Source organism: Anabrus simplex, chromosome 5, assembly GCF_040414725.1.
Source record: "Anabrus simplex isolate iqAnaSimp1 chromosome 5, ASM4041472v1, whole genome shotgun sequence".
NCBI classification, from domain to species: Eukaryota; Metazoa; Arthropoda; class Insecta; order Orthoptera; family Tettigoniidae; genus Anabrus; species Anabrus simplex.
The window spans coordinates 260601406-260624344 of NC_090269.1; the positions used below are offsets into that span (position 1 = coordinate 260601406).

The 22939-nt window shown below is 39.8% G+C and overlaps 1 protein-coding gene across 2 annotated transcripts in view; it reads right to left on the reverse strand.

The window, feature by feature from the left end:
- LOC136873966 (zinc finger protein on ecdysone puffs) overlaps window positions 1-22939 on the reverse strand; it is a 185821-nt gene that overhangs the window by 93487 nt on the left and 69395 nt on the right. For both annotated transcript variants that reach the window (XM_067147366.2, XM_067147367.2), the window contains exons 7-8: window positions 15565-15666; window positions 13792-13938 (exon numbers count right to left, since the gene is read on the reverse strand). In XM_067147366.2, the coding sequence (XP_067003467.1) occupies window positions 13792-13938; window positions 15565-15666 (249 nt within the window). The remainder of the gene's footprint in view (window positions 1-13791; window positions 13939-15564; window positions 15667-22939) is intronic.

Genomic DNA, 22939 nt, shown 5'->3' on the forward strand with positions numbered 1-22939 from the left:
GCTAGACTCACAAATTCAATTCCCGCCGTCCATTCTCAAAATCTTGAAAAACGCTTGATCGAGGATTTAGCGTTGATGGGACAAATTTCTGGGGGGGTTGATGCGGAAAATCGTTTCTTCGAGGAACGGATAACACAGGATTTTTAATACAGGTTTTAAATGGGCTGCTCGCGGGACCACGTAATTTGAACGATTATGGGAAAACGTAGTTTCGAGGAACGGATAATCGAGGTTTCACTGTAATTACTTTCTTAGAATGGCTATAGAATTATCCAAGATGTAATATTTTGTCTGAATGAAAGATTTTTAATTGCTAATGTATTACCTGTATTTACATACATAATCATTATAGACTGTTATGCCTTTCAGCGTTCAGTCTGCAAGCCTCTGTGAATTTACTAAACGTCGCCACAATCCTCGATTTGCAACTAGTGTTGTGGCCTCATTTAGTTCAATACCTCTTATCTTTAAATCATTAGAAACTGAGTCTAACCATCATCATCTTGGTCTACCTCTACATCTCTTACCCTCCATAACAGAGTCCATTATTCTCCTAGGTAACCTATATTCCTCCATCCGCCTCACGTGACCCTACCACCAAAGCCGGTTTATGCGTACAGCTTCATCCATCGAGTTCATTCCTAAATTAGCCTTTATCTCCTCGTTCCGAGTACACTCCTGCCACTGTTCCCACCTGTTTATACCAGCAAACATTCTTGCTACTTTCATGTCTGTTACTTCTAACTTACGAATAAGATATCCCGAGTCCACCCAGCTTTCACTCCCGTAAGGCAAAGTTGGTCTGAAAACAGACCGATGTAAACATAGTTTTGTCTGGGATCTGACTTCTTTCTTACAGAATACTGCTGATCGCAACTGTGAGTTCACTGCATTAGCTTCACGACACCTTGATTCAATCTCATTTACTATATTACCATCCTGGGAGAACACACAACCTAAATACTTGAAATTATCGACCTGTTCTAGCTTTGTATCACCAATCTGACATTCAGTTCTGTTGAATTTTTTACCTACTGACATCAATTTAGTCTTCGAGAGGCTAATTTTCATACCATACTCATTGCACCTATTTTCAAGTTCCAATATATGAGACTGCAGGCTTTCGGCTCAATCTGCCATTAAGCCCAAGTCGTCAGCATAGGTTTTCATCCAACTTCCTCTCAACGACTGATCGCACCCCCCTTCCAAGATGCCAGTGAATACTTTGCATGGTATACTAACCAATGAGATACCTCGATAGTTGTCGCAATCCTTCCCGTTCCCTTGCTTTTAGATAGGTGCAATTACTGCATTTGCCCAATATGAAGGTACCTTACCAACACTCCACGCTAATTTTACTACTCTATGAAGCCACTTCATCCCTGCCTTCCCACTATACTTCACCATTTCAGGTCTAATTTCATCTATTCCTGCTGCCTTATGACAATGGAGTTTATTTACCATCCTTTCCACTTCCTCAAGCATAATTTCACCAACATTTTCTTCATCCCCATGAGCTTGGCTGTTCACAACACCACCAGGATGTTTTCCTTTTACACTGAGATGTTCAAAATATTCCCTCCACATCTCAAGTGAATCCCAGGGATCTATTATGAGTTCACCTGAATTACTCAAAACACTGTTCATTTTGTTTTTCCCTCCCCTTGTAAGGTTCTTTATTACTGTCCAGCAAGGTTTCCCTGCTGCTTTACCTAGCCTTTCCAGGTTATTACCAAAATCTTCCCATGACTTTTTTGGATTCAGCAACTATTTGTTTTGCTCTGTTTCTTTCATCTACATACAAATCCCTGTCTGCATCAGTTCTTGTTTGGAGCCATTTCTGATAAGCCTTCTATTTACGTTTACAAGCTGCTCTCACTTCATCATTCCACCAAGATGTTTGCCTTTTCCCATCTTTACACACAGTTGTTCCTATGCATTCCTTTGATGTTTCTACTACAGCATCCCTGTATGCCTCCCATTCACTTTCTATATCCTGAACCTGCTTACTGTCGACTGTTCGAAACTTCTCACTAATCATATCCATGTACTCCCTGTCTATGGTTCATGTTTGTGGGTTACTGCAGTCACGTCCTAGTTCGTGAACTATGGGCAATGGCTGAGTGGCCTAGTAAGTGGTCCTGAGAGTCAGGATACCAGTTGCTATGGAATGGGAGTGGGCATCTCGGACATATTCTGAGTCGTGGCCCTCCTTGTGCTCAGGCGGCTAGGACTATACAATTCACCGGTGGTCCATAACCCCTTAGGAGAGATCCTCACTTGGACGATGTGCAAGTAGGGTAGCATCCTGCTTCATGAATTGACCGAGCTCAGAACACTTTAAGCAAGCCTCGGACCTATGGGAGTAATGGAGTCCCACTCCCATTTGACAGGCGAGGGACTCCTTGGAAACAACTTGGCGAACGAAATGGAATTTGATGGGGAGCTATCAATATTAATGGGGCTTATGGAAGAAAGAAGGTAGAACTCGCTGAGTCAGCAAAGAGGATGCATCTGGATGTGCTAGGAGTAAGAGATATTCGGGTAAGGAGAGATAATGAGGAAGAGATAGGAGATTATAAAGTGTACTTGACGGGTGTTAGAAAGGGAAGGGCAGAGTCTGGGGTAGGGCTCTTTATCAGGAATACCATTGCACGCAAAATAGTTTCTGTCAGGCACGTAAATGAGCGAATGATGTGGGTAGATTTGTCAGTGGGAGGAATTAGGACAAGAATTGTGTCCGCGTATTCACCATGTGAGGGTGCAGATGAGGATGAAGTTGACAAGTTTTATGAAGCATTGAGCGACATTGTGGTCAGGGTGAACAACAAGGATAGAATAGTGCTAATGGGCGATTTCAATGCGAGAGTTGGGAATAGAACTGAAGGATACGAAAGGGTGATTGGTAAATGTGGGGAAGATATGGAAGCTAATGGGAATGGGAAGCGTTTGCTGGACTTCTGTGCTAGTATGGGTTTAGCTGATACGAATACATTCTTCAAGCATAAGGCTATTCACCGCTAGACATGGGAGGCTAGGGGCACCAGATCCATAATAGACTATATCTTAACGGACTTTGAATTCAGGAAATCTGTTAGGAATGTACGAGTTTTTCGCGGATTTTTCGATGATACAGAACACTATCTGAGCTGCAGTGAACTAAGTATCTCTAGGCCTAGGGTAGAGAAAGTGAAATCTGTCTGCAAACGAGTAAGAGTAGAAAATCTCCAGGACAAGGAAATTAGACAGAAGTACATGGATATGATTAGTGGGAAGTTTCGAACAGTAGACAGTAAGCAGGTTCAGGATATAGAAAGTGAATGGGTGGTATACAGGGATGCTGTAGTAGAAACAGCAAGGGAATGCCTAGGAACAACTGTGTGTAAAGATGGGAAAAGGCGAACATCTTGGTGGAATGATGAAGTGAGAGCAGCCTGTAAACGTAAAAAGAAGGTTCATCAGAAATGGCTCCAAAACAGGGCCGAGGCAGGCAGGGATTTGTACGTAGATGAAAGAAACAGAGCGAAACAAATAGTTGTTGAATCCAAAAAGAAGTCATGGGAAGATTTTGGTAATAACCTGGAAAGGCTAGGTCAAGCAGCAGGGAAACCTTTCTGGACAGTAATAAGGAATCTTAGGAAGGGAGGGAAAGAGGAAATGAACAGTGTTTTGAGTCATTCAGGTGAACTCATAATAGATCCCAGGGAATCACTGGAGAGGTGGAGGGAATATTTTGAACATCTTCTCAATGTAAAAGGAAATCATCCTGGTGGTGTTGCAACAGCCAAGCTCATGGGGAGGAGGAAAATGTTGTTGGTGAAATTATGCTTGAGGAAGTGGAAAGCATAGTAAATAAACTCCACTGTCATAAGGCAGCAGGAATAGATGAAATTAGACCTGAAATGGTGAAGTATAGTGGGAAGGCAGGGATGAAATGGCTTCCTAGAGTAGTAAAATTAGCGTGGAGTGTTGGTAAGGTACCTTCAGATTGGACAAAAGCAGTAATTGCACCTATCTATAAGCAAGGGAACAGGAAGGATTGCAACAACTATCGAGGTATCTCATTGATTAGTATACCAGGCAAAGTATTCACTGGCATCTTGGAAGGGAGGGTGCGATCAGTCGAGAGGAAGTTGGATGAAAACCAGTGTGGTTTCAGACCACAGAGAGGCTGTCAGGATCAGATTTTCAGTATGCGCCAGGTAATTGAAAAATGCTACGAGAGGAATAGGAAGTTGTGTTTATGTTTCGTGGATCTAGAGAAACCATACGACAGGGTACCGAGGGAAAAGATGTTCGCTATACTGGGGGACTATGGAATTAAAGGTAGATTATTAAAATCAATCAAAGGCATTTATGTTGACAATTGGGCTTCAGTGAGAATTGATGGTAGAATGAGTTCTTGGTTCAGGGTACTTACAGGAGTTAGACAAGGCTGTAATCTTTCACCTTTGCTGTTCGTAGTTTACATGGATCATCTGCTGAAAGGTATAAAATGGCAGGGAGGGATTCAGTTAGGTGGAAATGTAGTAAGCAGTTTGGCCTATGCTGACGACTTGGTCTTAATGGCAGACTGTGCCGAAAGCCTGCAATCTAATATCTTGGAACTTGAAAATAGGTGCAATGAGTATGGTATGAAAATTAGCCTCTCGAAGACTAAATTGATGTCAGTAGGTAAGAAATTCAACAGAATTGAATGTCAGATTGGTGATACAAAGCTAGAACAGGTCGATAATTTCAAGTATTTAGGTTGTGTGTTCTCCCAGGATTGTAATATAGCGAGATTGAATCAAGGTGTAGTAAAGCTAATGCAGTGAGCTCGCAGTTGCGAACAGCAGTATTCTGTAAGAAGGAAGTCAGCTCCCAGACGAAACTATCTTTACATCGGTCTGTTTTCAGACCAACTTTGCTTTACGGGAGCGAAAGCTGGGTTGACTCAGGATATCTTATTCATAAGTTAGAAGTAACAGACATGAAAGTAGCAAGAATGATTGCTGGTACAAACAGGTGGGAACAATGGCAGGAGGGTACTCTGAATGAGGAGATAAAGGCTAATTTAGGAATGAACTCGATGGATGAAGCTGTACGCATAAACCGGCTTCGGTGGTGGGGACATGTGAGGCGAATGGAGGAGGATAGGTTACCTAGGAGAATAATGGACTCTGTTATGGAGGGTAAGAGAAGTAGAGGGAAACCAAGACGACGATGGCTTGACTCGGTTTCTAACGATTTAAAGATAAGAGGTATAGAACTAAATGAAGCCACAACACTAGTTGCAAATTGAGGATTGTGGCGACGTTTAGTAAATTCTCAGAGGCTTGGAGACTGAACGCTGAAAGGCATAACAGTCTATAATGATAATGTATGTATGTATGTATGTATGTATGTACTGCTGTCTAATTTCCTCGTCCTGGAGATTTTCTACTCTTATTTGTTTGCACTTTCGAAGTCTGTTAAGATATAGTCTAATATGAATCTGGTACCCCTAGCCTCCCACGTGTAGCGGTGAATACCCTTATGCTTAAAGAATGTATTCGAAACAGCTAAACCCATACTAGCACAGAAGTCCAGCAAACGCTTCCCATTCCCATTAGCTTCCATATCTTCCCCACATTTACGAATCGCCGTTTCGTATCCTTCAGTTCTATTCCCAACTCTCGCATTGAATTCGCCCATTAGAACTATTCTACCCTTGCTGTTGACCCTGACCACGATGTCACTCAATGCTTCATAAAACTTGTCAACTTCATCCTCATCTGCACGCTCACATGGTGAATACACGGACACAAATCTAGTCCTAATTCCTCCAACTGACAAATCTACCCACTTTACAAAGGTGAAAAAAGAGAGTATCCTCCTAATTCAATACAATAAATATTCCGTCATTAGACGGAGTAAACAAATTCAGACATGTTTCGGCTCGTTTGAGCCATCTTCAGTGAAAAATGAGGGGAGTTTGAAATAATTTAAATAGTATATGTTGAGAAAATGCTAAAAAAACATTACGAAGTAGCAAATGAAAAAACAAAATAGAGCCTAGACAGCAACAGAATGAGCACAAATATACAATATTTACATCAATATGCGGAGCAAAAAACAACTCCATTGACCCACATATAAAATTCACCACAGTCAGAAAACAATAAATCCCTTAATTACCTGGACTTAACCATTATGCGCAACGGCAACAACACTTTATCCTTCAATATATACAGGAAACCCACCCATACTAGACACATCAGAGTGGGATGTGTGTACTATCAGACCTAAGACGAAACGCTGCTTAATAGAGCAAATGCCTGAAAAGCCTTGCATCTGATCTGTTTTTGACATGCTCTATTGGTGAAAAATATATAACTCCCTCCATGGGAATTAAGAATTTTCCATTTAGAAATAGAATAATCGGGAGGCGGGAAAAACTGTCGAAAATCAGGTGTCTCCTGCCTAAATCGGTAAAGTTGGCAGGTGTGGATATGAATTTAAAACAATCAGCGGAAGCGACCCACAGTGCCTCACATGCACAGAAGCTGGCATAGAACAATAGTTTTACGGATCAAGGGACTGCTTCTATAGCACAATACTGAATCTATGATACTTTTAGTCAAAAGGAGTCCAAAATCCAAGTCAGCAGCCCCTCAGAATGGTACTTATCGCTAGGAAGGTAGTACCATGGTATTTGTCATGTTGTGGTACTAATCAAGAGTAGCGTAGACTCCCGGTATTCCACACATTATGGTACTACGCACAGGTGATGAAATTCGCATTATGTATTACAGACCTACTCTGTTTCCCACATTGCGAAGCCATTTACAGGAGACGCAAACCTATGGTGTTCATCATATAAGGGTACTAACGATAAAGACTCTTACTATCCCGTGGTATTCCTCATATAGTGGGTATTAATCACAGGCAGCCAGAACCATGGGTTCCCTCATCCCATGGTGTTGCTCATAAAGTAGTACTAATCACAGGTACTGTAAAAGCAGTCGCGCTACTAATCGCAAACCTATTTGGTACCCAACATAGTGGTAGTACGCGCAAGTAAAAGCGACCCATGGTGTTCCCCACGTGGTGGTACTAATCACAAGCAGTTTCACGGTTCTAATTTGATAATCCTTTGGTCGCCCTTTTTAGTCGCTTCTTACAACAGGCAGCGACACCATGGGTAAATTCTTCGTCTGCATCCCCCACCCTCAGGGGATCTTTAGGTGTGCATGCCATTCCCTATCGAACAGTGGTGAGGTCGGTGGACAGCGCCATAATCCTACATGATAACACGATAGATCACACAGCAGCCATCGTTCAGCGTCGCTTACAACGGTGGGGATGGGAGGTTCTTCCACACCCACCTTATTCACCTGATCTGAGCCCATGTGACCATGATCCAATCCCCACAGTCGGGAAGATATTACGTGGACAACAGTTTGCTAACAAAGAGAACATCCTAACAGCATTTCGGAGAGAGGTGTCACGTTAGCGATACACATACAGCTAATGGTATTCAGGGCCAGGCCCACCGCTGGCAACGCACAGTGAAAGCCTTGGGTGATTATTTCGAAGGTCTGTAACCCGTAGGGACCTGTCCTTTGTACGTAGTCTTCGTGTATTTGCTGTCTATACCATAATAAAACAATGTTTACCAATGGCCTGTAATCTTGTCACATTCCTACGAGAATCTCCTGAAGTCAGAATTCGTCTTTAGGCACTAAGCATAAGTACATAACCTAGCTTTCCAAATGCATATCAGATTTTCCGTGTTGTCTCCTGTTTGAGAGAGAAAAAAGTTGCCATGACTTATGACTCGACCCTTGTATAAACAAACTGTTTAAAGGTAACATGTAGGACTACCTTTATCTTATATCCAAGGTACAAAGTACAACTAATTAATAGAGTAATTCAAGTACAAAAATAAAATTATTTTATCCCACCAACCTAATACTATTTCATGTGGCTTTAAAGCACTCTTGAGATCAAAGGTAATTAGTCTTTATAACGCAGGTGAATATAATGAATTTCTATGTCTATATTCAAACCAGTTTTCAAGTTTGAATACAAATCAGTCATAGGCACCATAGGTGAATTGGTAATCATCTGAGGAAAGGTTCAACATTAGGCACGATACTTGTAAAGGCATTTAATTTTGCCTTAAGTAGTGGATACTTCCCAGCTTCTGTAAGGTATTGAAGGTTTTTTTTCCCCCCCCCCCCCCCAGTGTATTCTTTCACAGATTTGTCAATGTGGTCTTTAACCCGCCGTCGAATAATGCCCGCACCCTCATTTTGAAAAGAAAAAATGAAATGAACTACTATTCCTTCCATCGAAAGAGTAATGTAGGCATTAAGTATCACTCTGCGAGGTCCACGTGGTCTTTATGCAAATATGAACATGTAAATTTACGGATATAGCTGCTTTGCCTGGGATTATAAAAATACATTGAATCACTGCTATGAAATATATTTTCCATGAAAATGAGCAAGTAGGCCTACTTACATGACAGGTATTTCATTAATCTGAACTTGCAATAGGCTTGATTCCCTGTAGAGAGGAAGATTCGTTGTCTCATGCATCACTAAAATCCTCTCCTAAATTACAAGTTCGTCACACTCTACGTCTAAGACACTTCTCACACGGGGTCTCTTTTTATTGGACAGTAACACGACCGGTGATGGATAATTCTATTTGTGCAATGTAAACACTTGAAATAGACAACCGGCGAAATCTGATGCAATACAGAAATCGGACTTCCAATTATGTGATTTCGAATTAACAATCATCTTGTAATTCAGAAATGCAAACCCTTGCAAGTTTTCGCGGATTCTGTTTTTCCGCGTACTGCCTGCTACGTATATTGTGGCGTTTCTTAAAACTCTGAACACAAAATTACGATTTCACTCTATTTTCAACCATGAAACACACTATAGACAAACCAAAGTGAGTGGAAGTGCGGAAACCTAGCCCTGCACATTCCGGAAGATGTGTTCTAGTTCGACGCGGAGAAATTTTGTATTTAAATTACTCTAAGGTACTATTTAAAAAATGTAAAGTCAGTTTAGAATCAAAAGTCTGAATCGTTTTCCGTTTAAACGTGACATACAGGGACAGTTTCCTTCCATCTACGGTTGCACAAAGGATAACTGTACACTCAGCATCGAAAACTAAGCGAGCCAGAAGCATGTTTGCAACCTCGACGCAAATAAAACCCATACCCCAATATCAGGCCTCAAATTTTATTTTTTAATGTGTGGGGTTTATTTGCGTAAATATGGTATTTTTACAGCTTGATCAACACAGCATCAATTTTCCTACAATCTTATTGCAGAGAAGTTCAAACAAAATGCGCTGCTTGTTATGACTGTATATTTAGCACGTTGAACAGGGCTATCATTAAAAAGACCGTGCAGTGATCTGAAAATATCAAAGTGGTCCCAGTCTATTTTGGAGATCCCAGTTTTCATGGCTCGATTCACTGTATGCTACCTGCATATGCCAGTATCAAGAAAATATTTGGCCTCAGGGTTTAGCACATGCAAATATTTTATCAATTCCTTAAATTGAGGTAACATTCGGCCCATCCATTGAGATTTACTAAATATTGCCTAAAGGTAACGATAGTCTATGTATAATCCCATCTATAAGCGATCTGCAGCTGCCCTGCCCAAAAATACACTATTCCAATACCTTATTGCAACTTTTGAAGATTTACATCTGCACCTTACACAGAAGTCCATTCATCCAAATTTGTCTAATGATTCATCAAAACAAAACAGTGTAGTCAGAGCACTGTTTTAAGTCATTTTACAAACTTTTTTTATAATATTGGGCTAATCCATTAGTCTTGCCCATAGTAAAGTTATGAGCAATTTTACAGTCTGGGAACATTGTTTTGAATGCTGCAGAGGTTTTATCACAAGAGTTGAGAAAAATTTTTCCAGTGATAACTTGGAGAACCCATATGGCTTCTGCCAATATACCATAGTCTCTATTCACACTGCAAATCTTTAAACTCCTTTGACTTGTTCCTGGCACTGCCAATTCCTTTGTAGCTGTGGGTGTAGTGCTAACTCTTGACTGTATATCTTCAAGTGGAGATGGAGTAGAGGTATTCCTTGCACAAAGAAAGACATTGTTGGCTGGGAAGACTTAGCCTTGATGTATTTTATATGAGTAGGTTCTGTAGCATGAGAAGTGACTGCTTCTTTACCCATATTACCAATATAATGGTCCGTTATTGGACATTATAAATTTTCCAGTGCCTACGTTTTGCCCTCGTGTGCTAAGTTAGGCTCGTCAGTTGGGACTTAGCACACCACCCAAGACGCAAGGCTAGTGCATACCGTGGAGGCCACTGCATAGGCTACTTGAAGCCACCAGCAGTGCCAATGCACTATGGGAGCTATGTCTCATTTTCAAAAATTGATGCCTGCCTGGCCATCAAATGATGTAGATGTTTACCCATATTACTAAATTTTAACTGTACTGGGAGGTACACCTCAATGCTGCGCATTCAAAATGCACTCCTCTATTGGTCATATAGTGAAACTGATAACACAAGAAGTTGGAACTTCAATCAGAAGATGTCTCTGTGAAATATTAAGTAATTTTGTTATGGTGCAGTTTCCTTAACAGACTGAATTTAACCTTGTTTTGTTTTGCTATATATCAAGAAGTTTGGACTTTTTCTACAGATGACACCACAAAAAACTATGATCATGCACCTTCGTGCAAGGTGTAAGAACTTATAATTGAAAGAAGTTTTGTATTTCTAGGTTGACCATAACTGATCTATGTTCATTTATTATTGGGTTGGCATAACTTCCTTTTTTCCCCCCACAAGTTTTGAATGATCCAAACCCATTTTTTGTGTGATCTCCACCTTACCAAAATAGATATCCCTCTCAGAGTTCTTTTGACCCCTTTCCCTCCCACTTGGTTTTGCCGAATACCAACACGCTGATATTCCTTGTTTTCATTAAGTCTACACATTCCTCTATTTTACCAGCGAAGTGTCAGAATGTTTAGCTTGGCAATTTTGATAAGGTCTCAGAGAGTCTTGTGTATTCTCTTAGGTTGAAATGAAGCATCAGGTGTTGAGCTGTCGCCAATATTATTACCAAGGTGAGAACTAGTCACTGCTTTGATGATTACAGCATTTCCGTCCGAGGTCTTGTTTCGTTTTGAAAGCAATTCCAAATTATTCAGAAGCTGCGTTGGGCCCATCACTTCCAAAGATTTTTCAGTCTGGGTTATCTCCATTAGCCTTGAATAGTTCCGTTATCAGCCTACAAAGTAGTAGGCCGAGTCAGATATCAGAGATCGGATATTGCCTCTGCCGCCACATTCACCCTAGCACTGATTTTCACTTCCTCCTTCACTGCGGTTTGGGTGTTCACTAGTATCCCTGGGCATTAGTTTCCTGTTATACAATACGATACTGGGACCCTGTCTGAACTCAGCCATCTTATCACACTGGCCTACTGAAGTGCAGTGTGCAGCCCCACAATGTAGACGTGCTAGACAACATTACTCATGTGGGGAAATAGGGGAAAGTAGCGCAATCTCCAATGAACCAGGTTAATGTTTGAGTAAGATGCCAATTTTACTGAATGAAAAATTAACATTTCAGTATAAAATGAAAATTACTTTTGATGTGGTTTGCAAAATAAAACATACACCTCAATACAATACTAAACATACGTTTTCATAGTTTAATTCCGAGCTGGCTAAATCTAAGGAAGCCCTGTGGTATGTCACATTGGAAAGCAAAATAATAGGCTACAGTGGAACCTCGATTATCCGTTCCCGGAAAATACGTTTTCCCGGAATATGCGTTCAAATTACGTGGTCCCGCGAGCATCGTAATTAAATCACGTAAAAGTCCCGCATTATCCGTTCCTCGAAGAAACGATTTCCCGGATCAACCGTCCAGAAATTCCAGTCCCATCAACGCTAAATCCTCGATCAATCGTTTTTTAATAAACTATATCTCACAAAAGGACGGCTATGGCATATTTATGGATCTTGGCGTTAACGCCCCGTCACTGCGATAATTAAAGCAAGTACTGTACCGGTACTGGAAAAGCGATCGGCGGTGAACTTGCATAAGGGACCATCTTAGCATCGCATTCAGGTGGTATTGTTTAGAGAATCTCGGAAAATCATAAAGCAGAGAGTGGCGACAACAATTGCAAGGAGACACGGCGCATTTCGACAGCTCTGCTTGAAGACTGAACGAGTTTCGTCAAATGTTCGCACTTATAAAACGTCCACATTATGTCCAGGGTTAGATGGTTATATTTTTACTTTTTTCGATCGTACTGCCGAAGAGGTTTTTGGCACTTTGCTCAGGGCACTGCAGAGTAACTGGGCTTTCAGGCAGGAATCGAAACTGCTTCTTAACACAAATTCAGTATTTTTGATATTATCGTACGTGATTATGTTAGCGAGACAAAAACACATGTTGCACCTAAATGTAATTTAAAAAAAAAAAAGAAAGCCATGGGAGGTCTTGGAATTGCCTATTACCGGTACTGTTTAGGTCCTAATGTAAGACTGGGAATTTTACGTTTTCGTGTTAAAATACCAAAAATCGCAGTCGTTTTATTTGCGCACGTTACATTTTAAATGGTTGGTATAATTTCAAACTCTTACTGACATGTGCACCGAGCGCGCTTTCCAGATGACCTCAAGGTCACGAATAACCGTAATTTCTGAAGTTTTGATATTTCTTTTATCTTTCCAATTTGATTGGATTTGTGACGTGCAGAATTGAATATAATGCATTCGAGAGCTTTCAAGAATCGATACTTACATTCGAAACCATATTTTCGAGTTCAACATAACCTTTAAAAGTCGACGTAGGCCTAATTTGCGCGGTACGAGATTTCCAGAAACTGACTACGAACAGTATACCGGAGATCGAATTACAATGAAAGATTAAGAAATGAACGGATTTCGCATTCATTTTGGGTGCTTTCGTATCTAATGTGCTTTATTTTATTAGATGAGAGAATTAAAAACTACTTGTGGTCGATTGTCGTTTGGCTTGGCGTTATTAGATTTTTCGAAGAGTTTGGCTAGCCTAACCAAAGTCGCTGAACTGAAAGAAGTTTTCACGGGAAACTGACGAAGATTCCCCTGTAAAACTGAATATAAATTATCGTGATTTTGAACTCGCGTACCGGTAATTAATGCGGTTTCGTGGTCTAACATGCCCGCCTCTCATCCAGAGGCCCGGGTTCGATTGCGACCAGGTCAGACAATTTTACCTGGATATAAGTCTGGTTCCAGGTCCACTCATCCTATGTGATTACCTTTAATTGTGGAGCTATCTAATGGTGAGATGGCGACCCCGATCTACAGAGCCAGGAATATCGGCCGAGAGGATTCGTCGCACTGACCATGCGCACCTCGTAATCTGGAGTCCTTCGGGCTGAGCAGCGGTCGCTTGGCAGGCAAAGTCCCACTGGGGCTGTAGTTTGGTTTGGTTTGGTTTAGGAGTATTGTAAGATTATAATTATACATATTTCATTTTTGTGATGTTTAGCCAAATTGTTGATGGTTTTCATTCATTCCCGGATTTTCAGTTTTCCCGTATTGTACGTTTTATTTTCATGGTCCCTCGAAAAACGGAGAATCGAGGTTTCACTGTATCTACAAACAGCAACCAATATTGTTAAAAATCGTTTTCTTCAAAATGGGATAAATGTGTGTGCAAGTGTGTATGTAATATATGCATATAATTTTGAAACATACCAAAGCTGTTCTTACATAAAACTAGTCGCAAATACACACCTGATGACGCTCGTTCTTTCGGTGGACCACTATGTTGCCGTAGAAATGAAGATCGCACATTGTACAATATTCTCGGAGCGCCATATGTACTTTCCTTCCCTGGCGTTTAATTCTCTCCATTTCAATCTCTCTCTGTTGTTCAGCAACCTAAGAAAAAATTCCAAAATTAGACATCCTTAATTTACTGTACATCAAAATAAAATTCGAAGGTTCATTTAACCTCATCTGATAGCTAATAAGGAGAATGTCTGGAATTACAACAATCAACTGATAAACCAAAAATACGTATGTATGATTAACAGTAGAGAAAGTAACTGCTCATTCCCCACTACTGTCGAGGAATAAAGTACAGAATCCTACCAGCTACTGAGGGAACAAAATGAACAGTACCTCAAAAGAATGAGTGCAATGTATCATTTTCCTCACATTTAATATTTTATCAGATGTAATTTTAATTATTATCAAAGTATAATTCACGTCCCTTGTAGATACAAACCCTGCAGTAACCCAGATCAAACATTAGATCTATAGGTTCAATTGTGTCTGAGAAAAGCATACCTGCATGGAACTTACCCAATAATGTGCTCAACCCCCCCCCCCCCCCCCCCCAAGCTGTACATTCAAAATTTAATGTTTCCAGGAGCAGGTTCTCTCGCGAGCAAATCAATAATGTTCTAAATCACAGACTTCATAAACAATAATATATGGTCAAAGATGAGAAATAAATAATAGTCATTTAAATTTCATTAAAGAAATTGTAGAAGTCTACCAATGGCTATGCAGCACAGTAGGACTTCTAAGTCTTTGAATGAGACTTTCCAGTTAATTTAAATCTCTTCTCCAAATTCTCACAATGTGGGGAAACCTGTGGATTCTGCATTGTGGTGACTAATAACCCTCTTACACAGAAAGCCAATAACGTTGCAAGATGTTGTCCAAAGAATACTCCTGGTGCCTACGTATTAATAATCAATTTGAGATGTTTTGGGGTATTGCTAGATAAGAACAGAGTATCAGGCTACAAACCAGCATGTATTTTTAGTCAAGAAAATGCGTTAATGAGAGAAAATACAGTAGTCTTCTGATCAAAATTCCCAGAAAAAAAAACCATAACTTTGGCTGCAAATGCTATAAACATTTTAAAGCTCCTAAGGCCTTTTCAATCATGAAATTACCAGTTTCACCCCAGCGTAGCAGTGGGCTCATCGGTTGGGTTGCTACACCTGGTGTAATCTCATTTAATATTGTAATCTGTTTTCCTTAAATTAAACTGTATGAAGTATTCAATGTAAATTTTAAGAAATTATGTTGTAAGAAGCAGTCCCTATATACCGTACTTACACGAATAATACCCGCACATTTTTTTAAAAATTTGAAGCACGTAATTGGGATGCTTTTTCTGAGTCAAAGTTGGCATTTCGTTTTTTCAAAATAAGCCTACCTAAAGTTACGGTGCGGGGATTATTGGCGTAAATACGGTATTTAAGCATTTTTGTCATTAACTACCTATTAGCATTTCATCTCCATATTATCAGAGACTTTTAGTAACTGTGGTAATCTCGATCCCAATTAGCTTGGATAATCACAAGTTTACTGTAATGTATCTTCCAGTGAAAAACATCTGATCACTATAGGCATTGTAATTTCTAAATTCATACTACAATTCTCTTGAACCTTCTGCATAGTTCATTCAGGCCTAGTAGGCTAAATAAACACCCTAAGTTTGATATCGAACACCAGAAACACTGAAATCTAAAGAAATGGTCCTCTTACCTTCAGTTCATGTCTCATCAATTCCACTTTAATCTTGTAGCTCTCATCCAGTTTGTCCATCATCAGCAGATGTGTCCTTCCTTTGAGATGATTCTCAAATGACTGAAAATTAAAAGTACAAATGATATTAAATCAGCACCTACAGTGCACAAAATAGAAGTTTCATGTCAATTAGGATGGCATTCTTGTAAGTACACACGACATTGAGACTTTCTATACACCAAACAATTAGTACACAAATTCTGAACATGGCTTAACTCTGTAAAACATTCTAACATTCAAGATACACACAAGGAAATTTTTTCAACAATTCTGGTTACAAGAAGTCATGTAACGATCTCCTTAAGCTCCCTTTGAAATATTTCCATTCAATTAACCGTAAGTTGGCTAATTATATAAATGATTTCTTTCTATCCCTACCATACAAATTTGAAAATGCAAATAAATCAGATGTATTACTGGAACTCCCAACCTTTGTGCAAAACTCTATGCAGGTAACTCCAGTAACAGAACTGGAAGTTTTTAAAATCGTAAATCTTTGAAGAACAAAACTTCCACAGGTGTAGATGAAGTTCCCACAAAACTCATTAAAAAATGTGCTCCCTATCTGGTACAGCCTTTAACTTATCTCATTAATGAATCATATTCTAGTGGTCAGTTTCCTATCTCCTAAAAATAGCTAAAGTTATCCCAGTCTTTAAAAGTGGAAACTTACACGATTTACATAACTACAGACCAATATCAATACTTACTGTTATTTCAAAAATATTTGAATGCGCTATGAAAGATCGGCTTACTAAATTTTTAATCAAATATAACTTGTTAAATAATGCACAACACAGGTTCAGAGCTGGCAGAAGTACTTTGTCTGCTTTATCACATTTTACACAGTTGGTCGTAAATGCTCTTGATAATGATGAAACTGTGATAGGACTATTTCTTGACCTTTCAAAGGCATTTGATACTGTTGATCATGAAATATTGTTGCACAAATTATATCAGATTGGAGTTAGAGGAATTGTTAATGACTGGTTTGGATCATACCTGGATAAACGATCCCAGTTTGTTGAAATTACACATTGTAACAGTAAAGGGCATAATGAGACATATCACTCTCAGGTAAAAAGCATAGACTTAGGTATTTCGCAGGGTAGCATTTTGGGGCCTGTTCTTTTCTTGATCTATGTGAATGATCTTCCTCACAATAATCAAGCAGAAACAGCAGTTCTGTATGCTGATGATACAAACAATTATTAATAATCCTGACCCTACGTCTATAGAAACTACAGCAAATACAGTCCTATCTATGTTAGAATCATGGTTCAGGAACAACAAATTAACATTGAACTTTAAAAAGACCCGATACATGAAATTCAAGGCATATAACTACCATGACAAAACTGCAAAAAAAAACCAACCTTATATTAAATGCAAATGCAATTGAAAATACGTTGACCACAAAATTTTTAGGTGTCCATACAGATGAAAAATTAAGATGGGATTGTCATATTAAAAAAATAGGGAAGTCTCTGAGTTCTGTTTGTTTTGCCTTAAGGATTTTGTCTAATAGTTGTAGTGAAGAATATGTCAGAATAGAATATTTTGGATATTTCCATTCAGTCATCACTATGCTATTGGTCTCTGGGGCTGAACAGATCAAATCTTGATGTTATTTTTCAAATACAGAAGCGAGCTATCAGAATTATATTGAGACGTAACAGGTTAGATCAGTGCAGACCATTATTTAAGAGACAAAGTATACTCCCATCGGACATACAAATTATAAACAATTTCTTACAGAATGGGATTGTTAGATAAACTGACATTAGTTGGAATATTATGTAATTAACTCATTGCAGACCGTGGACGGCGGAAGATGTTTAAGCTTGCTCCTATGCTGTGGGCCGTGGACGGCGCAAGACGTTTTAATGTTCCGCGTGAAGCAATGCTATTTATATTCGTCATCTGTACATTCTTACACCGTTACAGCGTTACTGGTTGTAACAGGAAGTTGGTTGACCTTGTTGAGATAACCCTCATGTTGAGTGGGCTCATGTTCATCTCAGCAGTTTTAGCTGGAAAATCTCAGCACTTCCTCGCGCGTCAAGTCGGTACTTGAGATTCCAATGCAGTGCGTGTCGTTCTTACCGAGTGTAGTATAATGGCTTATAATACAAAGTTTCTTACGGAAGAAGAACTGCTAGATATTGTTCACAATGAAGATTCTGGTGACGAACTTATTCCTGAAATAGACTCCGATAGTGAAAGTGAGATTGACGACGAAATTCCGATTCCCGAATGCGATAGGCCTATAGAGGAGAGTGAAGTGCCCGATACATATCATCCTAGTTATTGTCCATCTGTTCCACCATTTACAGGGAATTCAGGGCTAAATGTTCAAATAGAAAATGAGCAGGATATTATGAGTTACGCGAGTATTTTCATGAATGACAAATTTTATCAGTATGTGTGTGAGCAGACGAATCTATACGCGAGTTAAGTGATACGTGCGGCGCCCCGGCCTTTCACAAAGAATTATATTATGCAATTCTGGAAACAGATTGATGTCTCCGAGTTGAAAAAGTTTTTAGGGTTGATGTTCATCACAGGTATAGTCCAAAAGCCTGATATAAAAATGTACTGGACCGAAGACCCTGTGTTTCAGACCCCGATATTTTCTAAAACAATGTCCCGAACACGCTTCCTTCATATTCTTTCATTTCTTCACTTCAGTGACAGTAACCATTATGCCGATAGTACAGACAGGCTGTATAAAATTCGACCTATTTTGGAAATATTGAGCAATAAATTTTCAACCGTATACACTCCAGGCAAAAAGATTGCATTGGATGAGGGGATGCTAGCTAGGCGAGGGCGTTTGAAATTTCGAGTCTACAATCCTGGAAAACTTACTAAGTACGGCATTTTAGTCAGGATGGTGTGCGAGTCGAGTTCAGGGTATATTTGCACTCTCAAAATTTATGATGGAAGTGGAATTTCACTCAGAGACACGGTGTTGGAATTACTGAATCCCTACCTTGACCAGGGGTACGCGGTATATATGGATAATTTTTATAACAGTGTAGGTTTGGCTAAGGAGTTGCGTGAGCACAACACTACTGTTTGTGGAACAATACGGCAAAACAGGGGGGTCCCTAAAGAAGTCTGGGAACGACAGAAAAGTCTGAAAAGAGGAGAAATGACTTTTGTTAGAAATGGAGAGGTTCTTCTTTCATGGATGGACAAGAGGGTCATAACAATGATTTCAAGAATGCATTCAGCAGAAATGACGGAAGTACCAAAAGGTAGATTTGGAAAACCTGCAATGAAGCCGGAATGTATCGTTGATTATAACCCACATGCATGGAGTGGATATTGCTGATCAGTACCTTGCAATGTATCCGTTCATGAGGAAAATAGTGAAGTGGCCCAAAAAGGTTTTCTTTTTTATTTTACAATGTGCCCTCTTCAATGCATTTAGGCTTCATCAAAACAACACTAGAAACAAATCCCTCTCATTTCTCTTGTTCATGCAAACAGTCTGTAGATATCTGATACAAGATAAGCAAATAATTCAATCAGTATCTCCAGTTCCTTCTGAATCATCATCAAGTATGAACACCTCTAAATCCCCACCCCCACGACGAGCACCAACAAAGGACCCAGTTTTCCGGTTTGATGGAAAAAGGAAGCAACATATTCTTGTTAAATTTCCTCCTGTAAAAAGTAATAGCACCCCCTCAAGAAAGTGTAGAGTGTGCACAAGAAACAAAGTTAGAAGTGAAACAATATGGTACTGCAATAAGTGTGGTGTTCCTCTCCACCCTGGAACCTGTGATACCCAATATCACACCCTCACTATCTACTAGAGGTAAGCACAAAGTATCACGTTTCTAACAGTTATAGTTCAGGAGTAATGGTAATTGTATTAAGTGATGCATGTTAAGAGGGACTGGCATGAAAATGGCTGGTCCAGGCATTCAAGTGTCCCGCTGAGAAGCTGGTACTGAACGTGTTAATAGAGGCTCATAGTCCGAAACAGAATTAACTGGAGAATTAGAACTGATAATGTTTTTGTGCAAGTAGGCCTAATATTTTAAAAGGAGACTGTACCTGAATGAACATTTCCTGCCCTGTGCCGTATTTCAATTTCCCTGACCCAACTGCTTCCCATACCATTTTTATCATCATACCTACAACTTCAAACTCACTACCATTGCATTTGTCAACATATTGATCTAATTTGTAAGGAATATCCTCCGCACTCAACTGGTTATGAGCAGCCATGTTGCTGCAATGTGTTAAATTCAGTCAGCTGCCTGTTCTATCTATGAAAACATATAAAAGAACGCTTTATTTTAGGATTCCGTGCATGCCAGTTGTATCTGGGAAGCGTAGGGAATTCACTGGTTCCAAAAAGTTGTATGTTTAGCAGACAGATGGCAGAGTTTGAAAGTCGAGTACGCTCTATGCAATCCTCGGAAGACAATGTGCGACTCCGGTACGCTTTATTACGCAACCCGCAGGAAGGAGTTACCGTATTTACTCGTGTATTAGACCACCCCTGGTTTTTCGAGAAGAAAATGAAAAAAATCACAGTTGTAAGACCCCCCAACGTAATTCGTCAGAGAACGATGACGATTCCGCTTCAAAGCGGGTACAAGCTTTATTGCAGCTCTGATGACATCACACAAATTTGTGAATAGTTTCGTCCATACGACCTACACAATGAAAAACGCGTTGAATCCATGCGGTACATCTGTGTTTCGTAGTTAAGAAATGTCTGCCTCTGTAACGTAGGTCTACTGCAGCTCTGATGACGTGCACAAATAAATGAATAGGCCTAGCTTCGTGTCCAACCCGCACATTGCAAGCATGCATCAGTCATGCTATATGTCTGTGTTTTGTAGTGAATAATGTCCGCCAGCGTAATGGCTATTGATTCCCGGTACCGTACTGCCAGAGATTTATGAATGGCAGGAAGGCTGATATGCGGTAAAAGCGGTACCTGTAAATCCCCTCCACTGGGCGTGTCTAAAAAAAGAGCTGCATCACTTCGGGATGAGGAATCGAGTTTACTTTAGTTGAAAAATATTCGCCGTTGTTGCTATTTATACAGCAGGGGAGGTCATTAACAAAATGGTCCTTTAATATCTCTTAACTCGGGCCATTATAGGTATCTATTTTGAGAGAAATAAGTTTAAAGCGTGATAAAAGCTATCCAATTAAAACGATTGTTTTACTCGCCAACGTAAATAATAATAATAATAATAATAATAATAATAATAATAATAATAATGTCCCGACGTACCGTACACATACCTTTCTGACATCAGCTGTTATAGCAAGAATTGCAGTACATCGTTTTTTGCTTCCGGTAGCACACGCGATAACACTGTATGATCCTTTCTTATCGATTGTTCGACTTTGTGGCATATGGAAACTGATTGGCGTCTGATCTGCGGTTCCTGTAAGGGAGATCAAATATTCCTTACTTTACGCTTCTCAATCACAAAGCGATGAAAATGGTTTAAATCATTCGTAATTTTTTGGCATGATGATGTTCTTCGGCAAAGAGGAAGTCCATTTCTCTTCATAAAATTAATCAAGACTCGGCTAACCTTCAAATCCGAGACACTGATTCCATGTGCATCGGTTATTTCACATTCTTCGAAATACTGCATTTCGTGAGAAATTGCTTATCCAACGTTGCGTAACAAAATCATATTTAAGCAGATCCTTCTCTACTTGCGGAAACTTGCCGCCTTTTGGTCCGCGAAATGCTTTGTGAGACTTGTTGGCCGCTTGAAGTGCACTTCTGTTACCGCAGTAGCGCAAGTTTCATTTGGGCATTGAATACTCGCTGCCCTATTCTCATATGTTTCGGCGTAACTAATCACCGCGAGTTCGTATGATGCAGTATTACTCGAATATTGTGGACTGACAAACAATTTTGAGATCACAGAATGTTCCGTACCCTAAACACTCTTAAAACTAGTGCAGTGGGATTTCCTGCCGGCTAATAACAGCACGTTGCCCTGTATTTGGAACGCCCGCTTTCGCAATAGGAAGCCTGCTACATGGGTAGTTGACATCTTTATTTCGAAACGCATCCGGAGCTGCGTGATGGATGTTCGAAGTTGTGGGAACGTGAAATACGTGAACATTTGTTTTTCTCCACTTTGGACCCAAAAATATTGGGATGCGTAAATTATGCAAGGGCGTTAATTACGGGAAAGAATATGGTAGTTTCATTATCAGACGGTAAAATGAACGGAAATTTATAGGTATCTCTGAACACTTGGAGATAACGTTTGTTATATTTTTGGCCATAACGAGAAAATAAACTACCTGAAACTGTCACCGACACAAACCCCTTATAAACATTCAACTCATTAAAATTAAGTACTTAAATACGCGAAACTACCACATACAAAACAATTCTATATGTCCCATACATTATTAACATACGACTTTGGCAGTGGGGGAAAAGCATACAAATGCAAGGAAAAAAGGGGCCTAAAACTCCGACGAAACTACGCACAGAAACTATGTTAACAGCACGCGAACAACTATAATAAAATTCTTTCATCCCGATTAACTGAGTCGCTAGCGCGCGCCAGCCTGTCTTGCTTGCAGGACAAATGCCGCCCCGAATCCCCAGCTGTAATAAAGCGCACACGCTGCTGCGGTGAGCGGGAAACACGATACATGAAGGCGCAGGACGAAACACTCACGAAATAAAGCATCAAATAAATACTCTTGAAAGTGAGGTTTCGTAAATTATACAAGCACATAAGAATTTATCCTAGGGGAAGAGTATTGGGCGTACTAGAAGTTATATTGGTCAAAAATAGGACGAAGTAAAAATAAATCAGAAAATCGGAAGACTAGTTAAAAACCGGAAAGTTTCCGGGTAAATCGGAAGGGTTGGCAGATATGCGTACATACTTTGAACGATTTTCGGAGACGCCAAACAAAACATACTAGGGTAAGCGTTAATAAAAAGAGACAACAAACGTACAAAATTAAACATTATGATAATAAAACTCATTACCATCACACCAGTAGATATCCATAAATGCGGTAAATTTTCCGGTTATTTATTTTTATTTTATCCGTCAAACTTTTGGCACTGTCAGGGCGATAATATACCTAACCTAAACAATGTGGTCAGTCTTATCTCATGGACAGCTGTTTACGCAAATCCTGATGTGATAAATGTAGAGAACAAGCACGAGATATACTCAAAAATAAGGGTATGTGTTTCAACAGCCACAATTATCAAAAGAATGTTTCCAGTTACTATGTATTACATTCAGAAGTATAACTCGTAACATACGCTAGTTATCGGCTGATGGTTTGGCATGCCTTC